The sequence below is a fragment of the Cyclopterus lumpus genome, chromosome 5, assembly GCF_009769545.1.
Source record: "Cyclopterus lumpus isolate fCycLum1 chromosome 5, fCycLum1.pri, whole genome shotgun sequence".
Lineage (NCBI taxonomy): Eukaryota > Metazoa > Chordata > Actinopteri > Perciformes > Cyclopteridae > Cyclopterus > Cyclopterus lumpus.
Genome location: NC_046970.1, coordinates 16,998,810 through 17,018,905, shown reverse-complemented (window position 1 = coordinate 17,018,905; position 20,096 = coordinate 16,998,810). Strand labels below are relative to the sequence as shown.

The 20,096-nt window shown below is 40.7% G+C and overlaps 1 protein-coding gene across 2 annotated transcripts in view; it reads left to right on the top strand.

Moving 5' to 3' along the window:
- The window catches only part of foxj3 (forkhead box J3), a 69,912-nt gene that overhangs the window by 24,343 nt on the left and 25,473 nt on the right, over nt 1-20,096 (top strand). For both annotated transcript variants that reach the window (XM_034532087.1, XM_034532088.1), the window contains exon 2: nt 2,922-3,408. In XM_034532087.1, coding sequence (XP_034387978.1) covers nt 3,088-3,408 — 321 coding nt within the window. In that variant the 5' untranslated portion in view covers nt 2,922-3,087. The remainder of the gene's footprint in view (nt 1-2,921; nt 3,409-20,096) is intronic.

Sequence of the window (20,096 nt, the reverse complement as noted above, 5' to 3'; positions counted from 1 at the left end):
CTCATACAGGTCCTTCAATTTAATTCTATCATTGTGCTACAAAAAATTATTTTCATTGTTTTGTTTAGTCACAATTAAGGTTATGTCTTCAAATGTCTGACCACTTTACTGTCCACAGATATTCAATTTTCAGTGATCTAAGACAGATAAAAAGCCACAAATCCTCTTGGAAAATAATTGAAATGCTTCATCAAGTATCAAAGTGGTTGTCAATTCATTTGTTGTATTAATTTTGTTATGCTGTTGCGCATGACAACATATTATAATATATTTGTGCCTACTGTATTTTGTTATAAACCTGTACGTAATGTCTTGTTACATTCATTGCACTATAGGTTAAACAATTGTTACTGAAATGTGAACGTTTTTCATATATGTTAAACTAGAATGATTATTAAAAGTGTGGTGTGTGCAGATATTCAAATGGTTGATATGTAGATAAATATTCAAAATCAAATTAGTTTTATGTTCCAATAGGCCGCCCACTCAAAAAGAAAAATTACTGTCAGTAACAGCTTGTGAGTCACTTTTATTTCAGTTACAGGGTGGAGATATTTGGTGCATCATTTGTCTTTTCTGTGATGAGGAACTGATCTCCGCCATTAGGCTGACTCACCTTTCAAGAGTCAGTCAGCAAGTCTGCTCATCTATCAGTCTGCTCATGACTGCAGAGGCTTGCAGAGTTACTTCAAAGATGTTGGTGTTTTCATCCAGGCCTCCAACCTGTGAGCAAACATGGTTCAACTGACAACAAAGGAGGGATAAAAAGCACAATAAATAATCTTCTGCAAAAGAGTAAAGTGAAACCCTACCTAAAATCTGTGTTTGATTATCAAAAGGCTTGCAAGTTGTGTTGTTCTCTTTTGAATTAGAATAGTTGTGGGCTGCTTAATTTCAGTCAGTTGCAATATATTTTAAAGGTGACCACTATTCATTGTGGAAATAAAGCTTCAACACCTTCATAAAAACATCTCAAACCATCCCTCATTAGCCAAATTATGGCTAAATACGCTGCTTTTGTTTTATGCTATCACCCTCAAAGCTTGGAAGTTCAGCCAGAAGTAGCATGTTTGGCCATAGTTTGGTGACATCTATATAAATATATATTTACATATAAATATGAGTTTTAAAATTGCTGAACATACAGATGGACAACATAGGTTTGGATTTGAGAGGCTTAATCATATCATAGGTTTTTTCAATGAAACTTGACATGAATTCAAGGTGACTACAGCTGTTTTTCGCCATCCACCACCCATTCGGATTCTAAATGGATACATTAGGATTAAACACAGGAAACAAATATAACAATACAGTCCTAAATGCATTTTGCTCAGAATTGTTTTTACAATGATCTTAACCAACTGGATTTCTTTTTTTCTTTTTTTTTACTTTCCTGGGTTCTGTTTGGATGAAAAATGCCTTCATCATCTGTCTGTGGCTGTATACACTGGTAGCAGATATTTAATTGAGTCTGAGAGCTCAATTGATAAGGACAACCACAAACTGCTTGTGACCAATACCGCCAAAGAAGTTTGCCTAATTTTTGAATTTCTTAATGTTCCTTCATTTCATATCGATAGCGTCCCTCACCGTCTTATCACTCGCTAATGACATAGGATAGAGTATATATGAAAGAAAGAAAAGAAAGGAATGTACACTTTTTATTTATCCTGGTGGGGAAATTCTTCTCTGCATTTGACCCATCCTTAGTTATTGAGGAGCAGTGGGCTGCAGTGAAACACATTTTGAAATATATTACATCAATCCTTTTTGAAAAAGATTTTCCTTTAAAGATGATATTCATAAAAAAGAACACAATTTAGAGTCGATGTCTTTTGGATAAATTGCATTTAAAGCGTTGACAAATCTCAAGGCATTGGAATCACCGTTTGAAAATGTGTACACACACACACACACTTATGTGAGCATGCTCAGTCAAGAGAAAAATCCCACCATTTGGTGAGGATTTCTCTTCCCCCCCCCCCCCCCCAGCTAGATTGCAGTGTCATTCCTCTCAGTTTATTCTCCCCCCACATATCCCCGTGTTCACCTACTTTTGTACCTTTAGGACTTTCTACTCTGCCTCTCTATTTTAAGACATGGAGGGCAGTGTGCTGAGAGGGACAGAGAGATGGGCTGTTGCGGGCTCCACTCTGCACAGCGTGGCCGACACGCACAGGGCGGACGGTTTGCAAGACGACACTGACTGCCTTGTTTACGGCAGAGGCTCCGTCTGGGGAGGCAGGGGAGGAGGCAGGCAAGCTGGCAGGCAGGGAAAATAGGAGAGGGGGTTTACTACCCTCAAGAGAGTCGGAATTCCTCCTGAGCCATTCCCCCATTTGGCTGACAGTTGTGAAAACAATTGCCTGGCATCTCTCTCTCTCTCTCTCTCTCTCTCTCTCTCTCTCTCTCTCTCTCTCTCTCTCTCTCTCTCTCTCTCTCTCTCTCTCTCTCTCTCTCTCTCTCTCTCTCTCTCTCTCTCTCTCTCTCTCTCTCTCTCTCTCTCTCTCTCTCTCTCTCTCTCTCTCTCTCTCTCTCTCTCTCTCTCTCTCTCTCTCTCTCTCTCTCTCTCTCTCTCTCTCTCTCTCTCTCTCACACATACACTCTCTCTCTCTCACACACATACACTCTCTCTCTGTGCAGATGGAGTCCCAGCTATGAGTCAGCTTTGAGAGCAGCAAGTGGTGCAGAAAGTGGTTGGCTTGTGATCTGCTGCACAGCTAATATAAGCATACTTTACAGAGACACTTGGTTTTTGATGTTGGCCAAACTGTTCAGAGTTGCTTCCTTGCTTGCATTTCTGTTTGCTCTCTGCAATATTGCTGGTATACATAACTTTTATGTCCAATGTACTCCTGTATTTCTTGTAAAAGAGAATAGTGTAGTAATAAAGGCATTTCTGTTTCCTGTTTCTCTAGAGTTGACCTACAGACGACGGCATGCTGATGCCCTGAGCTAAGGAAGACTTCCATCCTCAAACTGTCTCTGTTTGTTATTCCACACCTGGTCCCCTCTGCGTCAGTCAACGGACAGCATCCACCTCCACATTTTCCCCACCCCCCTCCTGCCCAGCCTGCCGTCACCATGACGTCAGAGCTGGAGAGCAGCCTGACCTCCATGGATTGGCTTCCTCAGCTGACCATGCAGGCGGCCATCCGCAAGGCGGATGCTCAGAATGCCCACGGGCCAGGCATGGGCAAGAAGAGTACCCTACTGGATCCTAACACCACGTTGGACCAGGAGGAGGTGCAGCAGCATAAGGATGGCAAGCCGCCATACAGCTACGCCAGCCTCATCACGTTTGCCATCAACAGCTCGCCAAAGAAGAAGATGACACTGAGCGAGATCTACCAGTGGATCTGTGATAACTTTCCCTATTACAGGGAGGCGGGCAGTGGCTGGAAGGTGAGAAAAAGAGCCATCTGGCCTTTAATTTAGGCTGATATAGCAGATGTTAACGTTTTTTGCCATCATGGTGATGATAGAGTTGGATTCTGGTTATAGTGACACACTTTGTCAATGCAAATATGACACATAATTGTAGAGCTTTTGAAATTGGATGTCCATTTATACAGTAATTCAAATCAGTTAATTGACTCATGGATATGTTTCTTTGACTTAACAGTTTTGTTGTAAACTGTGGACAGTCTGTAGAAGAGTTGATATTTATATTCCTTCACGTAAACCATTGTTTTGTGGTCGCCAGGCATCTTAAACAAAGTGAGATGCCATTGGTAATCACCATTGTCACTTCTGAGAAAGCTTGGAGAGAAACTACGAGTACGCCAAATCACACTAAGTGCCTTACTCCTCCGAATGAAAAATGGTGCAGCCCTGAGAGAACCATATGAAGTGTAAAACCCTGGATTAATATTCAGAGAAGTGGCCCCTATCTGTGCGAACACAGACTAAATAGCCCATTCATGGGTGGTATTATTCATTGCAGATGCCTTGATAGGAGAAGGCCATTATGCAGAAGAGAGAGCCAGTGCTGTGTCATCATCTCAAGGAGCCCATGATATACCGAGATGAAGCTATGCTGATTGCCTTTTAAAGGGCCCAGATGGAAATTGATATTAGAATGAGTTTTCCAATCAGTCGACGTTTATTGGAAATAGAATCTTAGGCTCTGCTTTATTGCAGTCAGACAAGATGTATGAAGCCCATTTCCTGGGGCGACAAGATCGCTCTCTCTGTGTGTGTGTGTGTGTGTGTGTGTGTGTGTGTGTGTGTGTGTGTGTGTGTGTGTGTGTGTGCGTGTGTGTGTGTGTGTGTGTGTGTGTGTGTGTGTGTGTGTGTGTGTGTGTGTGTGTGTGTGTGTGTGTGTGTGTGTGTTCATTGTATAGTAACGATTTTTGCTAGACATTGGCAAAAGGTTGCAGCAGTGTTTACCGCTATTTTTGTTGCTGCGTTAAGCTTGTTAACAAATCCGGTTGCAGAGCATGTAGCACTCATTGCTCAGTCTGTATCTATTGAAGTAAACCGTTAGCAGCAGCTACGAGTTAATCATCATTTATGTTGGTTGAAGCGGACTCTGTGAGGTTTTGCGCACATCCACAGACTTTATTGTTTGGAAACAGGAGAGTGTAACTAACTAGCCCAACTAAAATAACTGTAGATAAGACACAACATTTATTTACATTCAAATGCATACACTTATATATTTTCGAGTGGGTGTCCTCAGTGGGAATCAAACTTGTGCTGCTGGCAGAGTTGGAGATGTTCTCTACCCACCCAGTTACAGTTCCCCTTTAGTTACAGCAAAAAGGACTACATAGTATTAATTATTCAACGCTTGACTAATATGCACGGCTGTTCATACGCCTTTGGTTATTTTTGCATTCAGTAAGTGCAACTTTATCAAAAGATCAGGTGCTGATTTCAGTATTCACATGCTCAGAAAACACAGATATTGGACATGTACTGTATGTAAAACCTTGTTTTGAATGCCCACAAATAATAAGTGGCATTCAAGATTTGGAAATGTCATGCAATCCTAATTTTAAATTAAAAGCTGCTTTGAAAATGTGACATTTTAGATGTTTTCATATTTTATAAAATTTGTTTTATCCATGTGTCCTTTTAAAATGTACTTGGTAGACACCCAGCGAATGGGTTCAATCCTTTTAGGGATTAATTGACCAGGGCAAATTTTCAATATTGGAAGTAAGCGTGCAGTGTTAGAACATGGAACATTTTCACTCTTAAAGCTTGGTAACTTCAATAAAAAAAGCTTTTTGTCATATTTGCTCAGACTGTCACTCTATCCGGACAGTAGTAAATGACGCAGATAATCTGTGAAAACATCGGGTTCCTCTGCCTTCTTTTAATGCTCCCAATGGCGTTTGCAAGATTCCACCATGCCTGAAGGAAAACAACCAGAGCCGAGGATTCTTCAACGCAGTGTCAATCACTGCTCATGAATCAAGATTATTTTTGGTGTATTGCCTATTTCTAGTCTCACAGTGACAGTTTGTAATATATGACAAACATTTATTTTCTTTAAAGTTACAAACTGTAGCTTTAAATTCACAACATAACTACATTTTAGCTTTCACCGTTTGTAAAGATTGCATCGTAGTAATATTACCGAAGAAAAAAATATTACCGCTTTCAAGTGAGTCCTGAGAACATGTATTATCCCGTAAATATAAAAATAAAAAGTATTTTTTATTTTTTGATTCCATGAAATGGGGTGGAGCAATGGGGCCTTACATCAAGGAACAATTGATTTAATGGAATTTCTTCTTTGCATTGTTATCTGTTGTTAACCACAGTAATGAAACTAACATAATTATATACAGTGACGCTGGTGAGCCTTTCTTTTCAGCGTTGGGTGTAATGGGGATCTGACGTAACGGAATAATGCCTTGGGTGTAAGAGCAAGTTATATAATTAGTCAGCGTTGGTTGAGATTGACACTTTTCTAGTACTTTGTAGTTTACTTGCATAGATCAACACATTCTGACCTTAATGTGGGCTGCAACTGTAGAAATATTCCCTATTAAAAAAGTGACAAAAACCACATCACTCTAACCAGGATGCCGTACAACACAGGAAACACAGAAAAAGCGGTTTGAAGATGTGCTCACACGCTAGCGCCTGCGTCACAATTCTTTCTCAGTTCTTCTTAAAGGGGTGTTTTTCCTGCCATAGTTTTTTTTTCTGAGAATGTAAATAATGTGTAAAGAGTATTGACATAATATTTTCAATGCATAAGACATTTGAATGAAATCCAATATGCTGTTTTGCATTTGAGCAAGCTCCAGTAGCCTTAGGTTTGTTCCTAATGTTTTTTGTGCTTATTTTCACAACCCATCACACAAATTATATTTTCATCTAAGCCTGTGCAAAAACCAAAGTAAGTTCTCTCCCAAACATCAGGAGGTCACTAGGAGTTTGTACAGTCATGAGTTTCTTTTCGGCTTTAAGATCCTCAGAGCTGAGTCTTTGTAGCTTGTTCTGTAATATGCATACTGCAGTAACGCTTCTCTGCTCTGATTCATATCATATCTATGGTATGAATCTACCTACATTGGGACTGAGTATGCATGTTTGTGTGTGTGTAAGTAGTTGGAAGCAGGCATGCCTGGGTGGGGTGAATGTAGGTCGGATGTAGTCATCGCTCCTCTGTTCCCCTGGAGATGTCAGTCGCAGGAATTTGGGACTCCACGCACGCATGCGTCTGTTCTGTATGATAATGCAAGCTGTGCAGGGAAGATGAGACCGGGCTAATCCGGGCACCAGCAGCTCATTTAATAATCTCAATAGAACTCCATTAGCCTGCGCTTTTAAAAATATCAATAAGTGCTGTCAATAAAAACGGATAATTCATCAAGGTCAAAGAATGTGAACGTTGCCTTTGAGAGTGCAGAATATGCGTTCGGCATCTATGAGCAAGCAATTAGATGTTGCTTTTCTGAACACTCTCTCCAGCTCTCTGAGGTACTTTTTGATTCATACTTTGCAGGTCAGTCTAAGCAGTCTTTTGTACTATTCAGCTTGTATACTGGAGCTCTGTGGCCCTTTGTTCCTTGTATGGCGAGCGTGGCTTATTTGAACATCTGCCTTAAGAATACTTGCTTGGCTTGCAGCACTTGACTGCAGTACAATTCAGTGTACTGTTTTTATGTGTTCCTGATTATAATTCATATCTGTTGCCCAGTCCTTTCCATTTCAAAGCTATTACGAGAAATCTAAGATGGCCCAGATGACTCTTCTGAGATTAAAAAGAGAATAGTCTTCTCCCCCTTCAAGGTCAGAAGACCATGTCTTCTCCCCCCCCCCCCCCCAAATCTGTTGTCAAAACTTCTCAAATCTGCCCCGTCTCTTCACGGATGCTGTCTTGCGTGTCATGAATTGCAAATCAGCATTCTCTCACTTTCGATTCAACTGTTTGTGGGGCATTTGCTGGCCAAATGATTTGCAGACGCGTGGTTTCAAGACACTTCAAGAAGACAGATGCAGGGGAGGGGATATTCCCCTAGTCAACCTCTACGCGCATGCATTATGACCTTAGTGGTTAAGTGTTTATTGAAGTTACTTTAAGTGTTGCTTTGCCAATCAGTATGTGTCCATTTCTTTAGATGCTAAAGTCTCTGCTCCCAAAGTGAACCAATGTCATGACCTGAGTCTGTATTCTTTGTTGAAAACATAAAATGACAAGATGTTTCAGTGCAATCTGGTGAGATTTTTTTCTGCAAATTTGTAATGGTGCTAAATACGAGATTAGTGGCTCACAGCTAACGGTGCTAAAAGCACTAACGGTACAAACTATGGCAAACGTGCTTCCGGAGCTAACGGTTCTTACCTGAGGAGGAACCGGAGGGTGGGTGCTACGCTTCGGTCGGGACAGAGTTGTCAGCTGTAACCGCTGTATGAGCGCAGTGCAGAGCAGGGAGGGGGTGAGTTACCCAATGGGGCACGCTCACATGCACTAAAATCAGGTGCGCTGTGCATCAAAATGGACATCTTAAGATAACTGCTTGAATATGAAAGTACATCTCCTTATGACAATGATTTAGTGGTATTTATAACTTTTTACATAGAGTAAAAAAATAATAAAAAATAATAATGTGTGATTTATCACATAGGTCATGCAGTCACTGTTGCCAAACAGTAAGTATGACAAGATACACATTTGAGCAAATATTTTATTACAAATTCTCTTTCATACATTTAGCTATTGACTTTATTGTTATCTGTATTCAAATGTAATTAAAGCTCTCAGGTGTTTCTACAAGCTGTTTGAATACTGGATGAGTTAATTCAAGCAAACAGACCTCGCTAATGTTTCTTAACTGTATGTAGTTCTTCTCCAAGCTCCAACTCTGATCGGGCCGTCAGGGAATATGAGACTCATCTCTGTCAAAGAAGGAGTGACGTGTGTGCAGTTTCTTTTCTGGTATATTTTCTTATAAAAAAAAAAGAAAAGTGGTCAGGAACAGTATTGAGTAAAGACTCCACATATACTCTCAAATGTTGACCTCCATGCTGATCTCAAACCTTCTCCCGGCTCCTTGTAGGCTCACTTCAGGCAGTGTGTAAATTCCCCTCTGCATTTCTTCCAGGTGAAAAATACCAAAGAAAATCTGGAGCATTTCTCAACCAGTTTAAAAATGCTTGAAATGTTTGCTCTTGAACTTTAACTCTTGAGGAGATTGTTGCTACTGGCATGATTTTATTTTATTTTTCTCTTCCACACCTGTGTACAGGAAAGCAAATTAGCTAGAAGAGAATGTGGGCTAATGTTGATTGCCGAACAAACATTCAATCTCACATTGCATTTCCACTGAGGCCCATAGCTCTTACATGATCTTGTTAACAGGGAAAGCTTTGGTCTGTAAATCGTCCAGTGTGCGGAGATGGGGCGCATAGCTGCCTTCTGCAGGGGCCCTGGACCTCGCTTTGATCTCATTATAACATGCAAATACACAGTACCCTAAACAGATCAAAGGTTCAACTTCCCATTGGATCTGAGGCTTAATAATAGCAGCCTGGAGCAGTTTTCCATTTTTTAAGAAGCGATTTGGGTAGCTACTGGTCCTCCAGGACATTATTTACTCTGGAGATAATGTTCCTGCTTCTGACTAGTGACTAGCCACAGCTCAGAAAATCCCTGCCCCTGTTGCTTATTTAAATAAGATTGGTCAGGTATGAGAATGTGCGCTTCCTGCCCCTATCTCCCACCTCAAGCTTGGGGTTGCAGGGCCTGAAATCTAAAGTGTAAAATTGCTTCGGTCCTAGACTCTCTGATACCTTCTTAGCGTGTATCATCATTACACAGTAAAGCAAGCATTAACATTTTAAGCACTTTGCTGATACTGAATTTTTCAGTAGCACTGATGCATATTAAGAACTACTCTGTAAATCACACACACCAAAGCCAAGTCCCAAAATGATCCTTTTCGTGAAGTTTGTGAATGTCTCTTCTACAGTCTAGTGTCATATTACTGTTAGATGCAGTCCGTAGAGTGGTCAGGTGATATAAGCAGTATTTTTTTAATTGGAAGAAACGGTATTAATGGCTGAGAACTGGCCCGGCACTGACTTTGTCAGGTAGTGGGAGGGGTAGTGATTCACTCGGCAGCCAGTTTGATCCTGCTGTGAGGCGGGTTCCCGTGTCAGGAAGCTCCAGCCTGGCCACCCGCCCACCAGCCTCACCTTGCACCCGCCTACCGGCGCCCCACCGCTCACGCTCTGGCCCTTAGAGTGGGCGGGGAGAGCAGGCTGGCAGGCCTTGGCACGGATACATTTTGGCAGAAGCTGCTGTCCCCACACTCCACTGAGTGAAGTGCTGACTGCAGTGCAGAACATAAAAGGCCTGAGGCTTCTATCGCTTCCTCTTGTGGCCTGCAGGCCTGTGTAGAGAAGTTGGCTTCACTTTTACTTAAAACTCTAGCTGTCTTTTTGACAGTCATGGCTATAGCCATAAGTGCTGCTTTGGGTTAATTTAAAATGATAACAGAAGCCATACTATATATTTTGTAGAATATATGGTATAGCTTCTGTGATTCTTTTTAAACACTAATTAACCCATAACCACTTGTAAAAGCTGTTGACCATGGTTACCAATTGATTCAGTGAACATCCTCCTCTGTATTAATGACGTCTGTTGAAGTCAATACCTTTTTTCTTCTTTCTAAGAATCATTCATAATGTAAATAACTCTGGACAATAATTGGTTGTTGATCCCTGCACACATTCTTAGTCACAGCTTCAGGCTTTTGAAAAAACACTTAAACGTTTGTGTTGTTAAGGCATGCTCTTCAGTCGGTAGTTATGATTATACTGAGAGATCCTACCTCATATTTTTACATGTCTGTTGCGTAGTTCTTTTACTACCTGTCCTCGAGTTAGTTAAGGCTTGGCATTTGTCTCAGATGGCTAGAGTTTTGAATATGAGAACTATAGAGTAGACTGATGTATTTAGCTGACTGGCATTAGTGAGACCCATACGAGTCTTTAAAAACTGGATAAAAGGTCAGGATCTGTATTTCTATGTCTTTTCCAGAGCTGCATTTATGTGGTGACTGAGATCATTACCTCCAGAAGGCCGTGCCCTTTCTTTGTCACAGATATGTGGCCTGAAACGCAGTTGGGCAGGAAAACCAACACCGGTGTCAATCAAAGTTGTGAACTGCAAGGAATTTTATTTACAACTCATAAATGGAAAACATTATGAGCTAGTTCTTAGATTCTGCAGAGGAGAAGATGAAGAGCTGTGGGGAGCTGCTCAGAAACTCTTTAGTCATTTTTCCGTGGCCAGAAAGATTTAGACAAAAATAGTACTTTGCTTTCCCTGTATTTTTACTTTGTTTTCCCAGCGAGTAGCCTTTTGCCCTCTATCACTATCTACTTGGTTTGCTGTTGCCTTTGTGTAATGCATGTACAGTTAGAGCTTAATATTACTGAGTGTCTGTGCATACTGCCACCCTCTCAAAAGAAATCAGGACATTTTTCATCCTTTAAAACAATTCCTACCATGCAGTATGAGGATGAAGAATAAAAGCAAAAACAGTCATTTTGACCAAATTACCAAAAATAAGAACATTCACAATTTAGATTTTTAGGTTAGATTTTTGTTACATATTTATTTCCTGACTGATGATATAATTGTAAAATCAAAGCAGTTTTAATACTAAACTGTGGATACACAGTAAACATGTTCATAGTTAAAAGTTGGCTAACTTAGCAAACTGGCTGTAAAAGGGGTGCAGTACAAACAAGCTAAGTCTCCAATAAATCTTAATTGCCTCCTCTATTTGTCTTACAATAATGAAGACTTTGTTTCATTGATATCTGTCCATTTTATAACCGTGACAATGCCCCTCTATTGTGCGAAAACAATGAACTCTCAGTAAACTCTGTGGAAATATTCAACGCTATATTTTCTATTACGTTCCTGTACCTGGACACAAAGCCCTGTGATATGTTAGGTGCATTTTGTCTTTGCAAAACTTGTATCTTAATATCAACTGCTGTTTTCTGTAAATATTAATATTAACTTGCACTAACTGTACGCAGCCTAACAAACCCAGAGCCTCCAGGAAACTGCTAATAAGAAGCCAATGTCAGAATCGATAATGGAGTTGGACCATAATGTTTGCTCCATTCTGAATATCAGGCTACCTTTGTTGACATTGGGATCACAGATGGTGCCTTTTTAACATAGCCTTGTGTGTGTGTGTGTGTATGTGTACTGATTTCTGCTTTGACAAAGAGGCAGAGAAAAGCGAGGGGAACGCTGATGAATTCTGCATGCTATAAATAGATCACAGTCCTTGGAATCTGCCTTTAACACTGAATCTGCCCTGTTAAATTAATTTAAGGTGCGTTAGACTGGCTACTGCTGCCAGCGCCGTCCGTATATAAAATGTAATTCCAGAAAAGTATACAAGGTGTGATTACATTTTAATACATATCTTTTAGCAGTCTTTTTGATTGATTTTCTTTATTTTCTTTTTTTACTTCTCCTGGTCTTTTAAAAAAATGTAATTAATAATATTCATAATTAAAGTAGCCTGTTCTCCCTAAAGAACGGTTGCCTCCTGTGAAGCATGCAGCTAATTTATCTGCCAGTACTGTAGCGTGCACACAGCGTTTCCTTTTTGGAAATGAAAGGAAAAGAGGCTGCAAGACTAATTAGCAGAGTCTGGAGAAGGATCTTTAAAAAAGTATACAGCAACCTGAGACTGCTGATAGGGTCGAAGTTCTGTAGCTTGAAAGCGAGCTGAGCCATGCTGCCTTACATCCAGACTGTAGATCATTCACATCTGATAATAATTATCTTTGAAAGACGTCTTACCAATGTTGTTCCATTTCATTTTTTGTTTTAGTCCACCTTCTCTCTTCTCTGGCAATTACTTAACCTGCGTCACCTTCTGTGTCAGCCTCCCATAGCCAATGGCTTTACTCTGCTCCTCACAATCCCTGCTTTTTGTATGTCTCCGCGCCGGCTACCGCTGTGGCCAGAGGCGTTATGTTTTAGTGTTGTCTGTCCTTCTATCCATCCACCTGGTCTATTCTCATGAATGAGCCATCGCAGGGAGGCCTCTACAGAATTGCTTAAAATCTGGCACAAATGTCCACCCTGACTCGAGGATGAACTGATAAGGTTTTGGTGGTCAAAGGTTAAGGTCACTGGGACCTCACCTCCGTCCACTCCTTGTGAATGCATTATCTCAAGAACCCTTGAGCGAATTTCTTGAAATTTGGCACACATTTCAACTTTGAAGCTCAAAGTTGAACTGACCTACCAGACATTCTTGGCTATAACTCAAAAATCTATATGCAAATTATGACAATTTCACACAGATGCCCATCGTTATAAAGTGATTACATTTTGGTCAGACATGAATGTAAACTGCAACATGACTAGTTTGCAGAGGCAATAATTCTAGTTTGGAAGCAGCCATGTGTCTCTACATGACTCTGCTGCTGCCTGCCATTAAATGCTGCTTATTGATAAAGATGTCCCCATGGCAGAGGATATGTAGAGAAGGTTTTTTTGTTGTCCTCTGCCTTGTCAGTAAAGCAGAATGGCTGTCTCCTATCCCAGCGAGATATTTGATCATGCTGCTGGTGCGTCCTCAGTGGGGTCAGCAGTCTGTGAGAGGGGGACAGTGACACAGCTGTGGCAGCCGAGTGGAACCAGTGATGGATGACATGCCAGAATGGGCTGCGCTGCCTTCCCAGGCGCCTGTGTTGACAGGCACGGCTCTAGCATCTCACATTCAGCATCAGTAGGGCTAATCGCGGGTCATGCCGGCCACAGATGTGATGCGTGAATATCGCTCCTGTAATTGCTCATTTGTCAACGTCACATTCTCAAAGAGCAGATTTCTGCAGCCACATTATTGAATAAAACTTGCTGTGATGGACAAACATAAAAAAAGAAACCGAGGAAATGAAATCCCAATTCAGGCCAGTGGAAGCTTTTCACACTTTTGTCGTCTCATGTAGATGAGCCGTAAGGAAGTTACTCACCGGATGGATGCAAGGGGTTTCTCTGAAATGTAAAATAATCACCCAACTCTTTCAGCTTACTGTTTTGGTGTAATCTAACCGCTCTACTGCTTTGGTTCACCGTCACCGCTCTAATAGTGCCGTTTTCGGCCGCAGCAGGCAGCTGTCAGCAGGGAAGGCTCTAAAAACAGATTGTAAGTTACCTACCCAGCACCAAGCGGATGATGGATACAGCTGGCAACTAGCTGGTGAACAAAGCAGCCAGACATTCTTCTCAGGAGTTGGAGGAAACCAAAACTGAGCTAAATAAAATAAAAAGAGTGGCTGCTGGACTTTCATTGGGTGGTCACAAACACAACGTCACATGAAAGCTAATGTTACTTATTCACTGTTTACACGTCCAGCAGATGCAGTTTGCCATATCAACTGCAAAGGTGGTAATATGTCTGGCTCCTGAAAAGATTCTTGCTACTGGACGTCTCAGGCTCAAGGAAATTCAGGATTCAAATGGTTAAAGATTAACAATATTTAATGCCAAAACTTACTAGACAATAATACGTTCACGATCGTGGGGCCGGTTGAAACAAAGCATCCACAGTCTAACACACTTTCTCCAATATCTCCTCCGTGTGCATTAGTTGCTGTCTAGCCCGTTCAAGCCGAAAGAAAAAGTAAAAGAACACTTAACCCCAGTACAACTCCTTATACTAAGTAGCCAGTCATGCCTTTAACACCTCAAATGTTAGTAATTCGCTGGGTCAAACAAAGCATCACTTTGGTTGACCATCTCCAAAGATGACTGGGTCAAACGCCACCCTTCAGGTCAAGACAGAGAAGTTCCCCTTCAGATTAAAACCTCTTATCTTGCCTTCAGAATAAAGTAACGTCACAGGTTCCCACCCCGCTTCCAATTTTAACTAACATTTCTAAGCAATAAACTACCATTCATTCTCATGCATCATACAGTTATCAATACATACAGTTACAATAATAAAACAGTGATCATCTTATGCTTTATAATACATTCCTCCAGAATATTCTCTATTAATATTCCCTATTAATTATCATAACTTCCTTTTAGATATTAATTTAAAACATAAGACTCCCTTTATGTACATGTGCAAATCAAAATAACCTATTACAACTCTACACTCCCATGTTTATTTTAGGGCAGTATTTTAACGAAACAATAGGCTGAAATAGATTATGTAGCAAAGAAACACTTACAGTTTTTCTACGAATAAATATGGTGATTTAGTGTAAATGCATTAATACATTTTCTTTTTGCTTCTGGTATCCAATGGCTAATGCTAAATTCTGTAGTACTGAATCTATTGGCTCCTTTCTTGTAGTATGTAAATGGTGTTGCATGTTTGTGTGTGCTCACAGTGATTATAATCCAAGCCCTTCAGCCTGTGCTCCACAAGCCTCAAGGCCACAGCCTCTCCCCACCAGTTAATTAGATCTGAATTAGTCCATTAATGTGGCCGTGTAGAGGGATGAAGGGGTGCACGGAGGTGTCTGGCCTCTTTTGACCACTGCCATGTATTATTAATGGTTCAGCAAGTCTGGCAGCTCTGCATTAACTTGTCTAATGGACTATGTAGGGTGGGTCTGTGATTTCCTTTCAGAAGGACATCACATCTAATACATATTACAGGAAAAAAGAGTTTGTTAGTGGGAGCAGAGCAGTGATTCAAAATGTGCCGTTGCTCCTTGCTGACAGGTTACTGTGGGAATCCGAGGTTACACTGAGTCATCACCCTGTCTGTCATGGACATGTACCGTAATGTACTTTGCTAATGAAAAGTTAAGCATTGGATCAGATTAATACAGATGATGGTAAATGCTATGGCTTTACTTTTCCTCTGCTTGTGTAGTAGCCGAGTGTATTCAAGAGCATGAGGATGACCGTTTTCTTTGTCATGGAACTCACTCTTACATTTATTACTAATCCCTTTCTCTAGCTGATCTTCACTTTTTCACAGCCCAACCTTTTTCATGGATACACACCCAAGTCATATTGGAAATAGACTCAACAGTATAAGACAAAAGGAGATTTTAGTCACCAGAACCAGATTGGTGGTCATGTGGTCAAACATTTCCCTCTTTACGATATTCAACGGTCATATTTGATTCTGATGCCAGAGTTTCTTTAACTGTTTCAATTTCAATAGAATTCTTTTTTCTTTCTTTTTTTTATCCACCTGCACAGAAATATCAGTGTTATGTAGTCATGGTCACTATTTGTTTCTCAACAGTCAGCACTGAGCAGTCACAAGAATATGACTATGCAAAGATAGAAGGTTAAGGAATGCATGTGACTGTTTTATTTATTTGCAGTCTTCTGGTAACATGCATATTGAGCAGCAGCATAAGCTCTGTAATGTTTGTGTAGACATGCAGGAAAAATAAAAGGTCAAACCGTCAAGTTATTCCTCTGCTCGATATAGTGTGTTTTCAGTAGGACTTGTTCAGTTTTTTTTAATGTGTGTCTTCCAAACATCACATGTGAAATTGTTGGTATTATGATTTATAATGTGCTCCTTGCCACTTTACCTACAGTGGAAAGAGTATACATTGAAGTAGCACACAAAAAGCTTTCTGTGCCGTGACTTAATTTGTCTAACTCTTAAGTGGACAGTTGGCACTACCCCGTCACCATTAGTAGCTGCAGTCAGTTCCTCATTGTTAGTGGGCACTGTAGTCAGCAGGCTGCTCTGAGCCATTGTCAGAGGATAGCATCAGAGGCTCTTCGTCTGGCTGATAATTAAGTGGCGTACTGACAAACGGCTTTCATCAGATCCCTCATGTGGAACTGAGAGCATGCGAAGGCTTTCAGGAAGGATAAACCAGAGGACGTCACTTTGCCTCCAATCTTTCATGGCCTTGTGCTGCCTCTGCAGTGAAAGGAGTAAGGGAGAGAAAAAAAAGCGCCTTGTGTACTGTAGCACAGGAGAAGTGTGAGTCTGCGTCACTCAGAGAACCAGACTCAATTTATAGCACTGTGCAAGACGGCTCTTTGCTGATATTGTCTGTCTATACTGAACCCGTTTCCCAGTTAGTCTCGGGTGACCAAGCACACAGTATGTGCTCCATCTTTTTTTTCTGTCAATTACTTTTGTTTCCTCAAGGCTGATAAGGGGGGGGGGGGTGACACTTGTGATGACCTTAGCTGCTGAGTGCATGAGGATAGATGGGCTGACAGAGTTTGATCCAGAGCGTGCCGTTGTGACTATAACCCCCTCAAACCCTAAAAGGTCCCATCACTACAACCTCCCTGTTCCAAATCCTTCTCATAAAATCAAGGGCAGAATCAGTGTGGACGCTGTTTGCAGGAGCCTCTTTTTTTAGATTGTATATGCTGTATCAACATTTATTGTGTGTGTTTGCCGAACACACCCAGAAATTAAATTATTTAATTATTAACACAGAAAACGGTCTGTTACCTAGAATTATGTATTGCAAATTGGTGACAAAGATGGTATGTGAGCTAACATTAGTTCATCAGCATCTAAAGTGGGGGCTGAGGAGCAGGAACAGGATCATTGAAATGGCATTCAATGTTGTGACTTCTCAGAACTACAAAGCAGTTACCATTAAATATAATTCCACATTTTAATGTATCAAATGACTAAAGTAGTAGTGGTAGTAAATAGGGTTGCAAAATTCCGGGAATATTCAAAGTTGGAAACTTTCCACGGGAATTAACAGGGAATTTTGGGGTAATTTAACTGTATTTACCTTGTCATAAGCAGACATGCATGCAAACATTTATAATACAACTTTTAAAAATGACATTTTTGACATTTTGTGAGTAGAACTTTATTCTTTCATCGAACAACAAAAACATGAACGTTGAATAAAAAAGGTGTATTCCCTATGATCACCACCCCCCAACCCAATTTTTTTTGTGGGTGTTTTTCCCTGAATCCTTTCAGGTCTAAATGCGTCCCCCTCACTGCTGTAGAAAGTACTCTACGCAACTCGGCGCTCTCACACTTGCCAGGCATAGGGCTGAAACATTCAGACAACACTGATGACAAAGACGTTCAAAAACAACAGAACGTTTTATGTTTACGTTTATGTTTCTGGCAGACAATGTTCCCAACCAGCTGCATTCAGGGTCCAGCTGAGCTCGGCGTGCATAGTCTTGTTCTCAACTACATTTAAGTTCCCTGTTATATGCTCTTGCAAAAAAACGTAGGCACATTTTTTTTTTTTCAAAATTCCCGTGGAAACTTTCCAGAAACTTACAGATATATTTTTTTGAAGTTAATTTCAAGCAAAACTACTGGTGAAATATTTCTCAGTGTCACAGTTAACATCGGTGAAACAAAAGGGTGTTCTTTCTTGATCGCCCCATTTTTCAACTATATAATGAAAACTAAAATTCGCATTATTTTAAGTTATTTATCTAATATGATATGGCTACTAATTGTCAAGTCATTTTAATATTATTTAGCACCCCTAGAAAAGTACTAATTGGGCTCATTTGATACAATCTCGGCTCATTCTTGATTATCGCCAGTGGATGTTGCACGCTTTTATTTTGTTCTCTTGACTTTATTTTAATCCTGCCGTGTCTCAACCTTTGTGTTCCAGCCTGATCTACTGTGTTGTATTTACTGGTTTACTGTTATCCATCACTCAATCCTGCCATCTACCATAGAGATCTGTGCCCATCATCATTTCTCCTCAATTTTTCTTGGTTCATCGCCAATGACAACCTTGTCGAAGGTCAGATGTTGTGAAATAATCCACTTAATGGAATAATGCTGCACTGTGCAATAATGTAGAAACAAGCGGTTCGACTGAGTGCGGTTTGGCTCTCAGAGAGAGAGGCAAAAGAGAAAGGGAGACAAAGACGGATAGCTCTCTGAAGGACTGTGATCAAATAGGCTGCATATGAGTGGCTCAGGACTTTTGTAGTTGTGTGACCTGCCATTCAGTGTTGCAAATCTGCAGTGACCGCCTCCAATTTATAAGGGGAATGCTCGAATTTCATACGTAGCATTCAAGCCGGGGCTGTAACCTCGAGTGCACGTAGAAAATAATTCAGAAGTAGTGTTTTTTCCCTTGAATTCCTGCAGGTCCATTCCAAGGTTGGTCTTACAGCAACAAAGAAGGTAGGGAAGGGAATATGGGTGCATGTGCTTGAGTGAGATTGAATTCAGAACATATTTATTGGAGCTGTTGGTCTCTAACCTCACGCTTCTGTTGAAAAGTGAACTTCCTTAGTGTAGCATTCATAAACTTTGTTTATGCCACTGGAGAACTATGAGGGTTTTGTTTTGGCTCTGTCTATTGTCTGAACTCTATATGACGCAGTATCCTTGGATTACCCTCAGAAAAATTACTTGGCAGATACAGTTGGATTGCATTGCTTTCTTGGTGTCAGACAGGGAAAGTCAACATCTACTTTTAGTTTTATTTTTGGACACTTCAATGTGCATCAGACGGTAGTTAATATGGAGACAGTCTGGGCTAATGTAACCTGCTCGAGTTATCAGAGAGAATGAAGTGTTGCTGCAGATGCCCTTTTAGCTTGCTTGTATTGGTCTACAACAAATGTCTGAGGGGTCTTTCTTCCTCTGATGAAGCACATTCTGTACCCACAGCCTACCCTGTCTGTCCTCTTTGCCATTCCAGCAGTTTGAATGTATGTAGCTGGCCTCTGGAAAACCATACACCTTTGGAGGCTGATGCAAACCAGTGACCTCAGTTCTCCCCTGCAGTGGCAGGTGAACCTTGACAGCTCTCGTTTTTATTATTATTTATTTTTCCATTAATTATAGCTCTTTAATAAGGCAGGCATTTCAGTATTGTAAATGCTCTGTAAGGTTGTTTTTGTTTTGTTTTCAATGCAATCACTGGTCTCACTTCTCCTGATAACATGTTCTTTTTCTCAGTCCACACAACATGTAATAGCTTATAAAGCTAATTTCTTTCTTCCATGTATTGGCCTCAATGGCCAATTGAGGCTGCCAGTGAAAAATGGGTTTAATTTAGCCAAATGTGCACTGTTTGAGGGAAGGGGTGGGGGGTGACACTATAGGGTACAATTTCCCCATAGTGTCATCTCCTTCTGCAGAAGTGGCTGTTGAGTTCTAATTAATAATATAATACCTAAATGTGCTACACCAGATGACCCGTGTCTACACTGCCCCATTGAAAATATTCACAAAAATCTAACCTTTAACTGAAGTAACATAATTTAAAGAAACCTTTTCTCAAAAATATATGTGCCACAATTATTGGCACCCCTTCATTTAATATTTTGTGCAGCCTCCCTTTGCAAAAAGAACAGCTCCAAGTCTTCTCCTATAATGCGTGATGAGGTTGTGAACACACATTCTATGGGGTTTAGGTCGGGGGACTGTGATGGCCATGGCAAAACCTTTATTTTTTGTGGTTGTGAACTATTTTTGTGTGCTTTGGATAATTTTCCTGCTGGAAGGTCCAAACACAGCCCGTTTTAAGCTTCCTGGCAGAGGCTGTTAGGTTTTCATTTCATATCTGCTGGTATTTGATGGAGTCCATGATACCATGTATCCTAACAAGATGTCCAGGGCCTTTTGAAGAAAAACAGCCCAAACATCAAAGATCGCGCCAGCATACTTCAC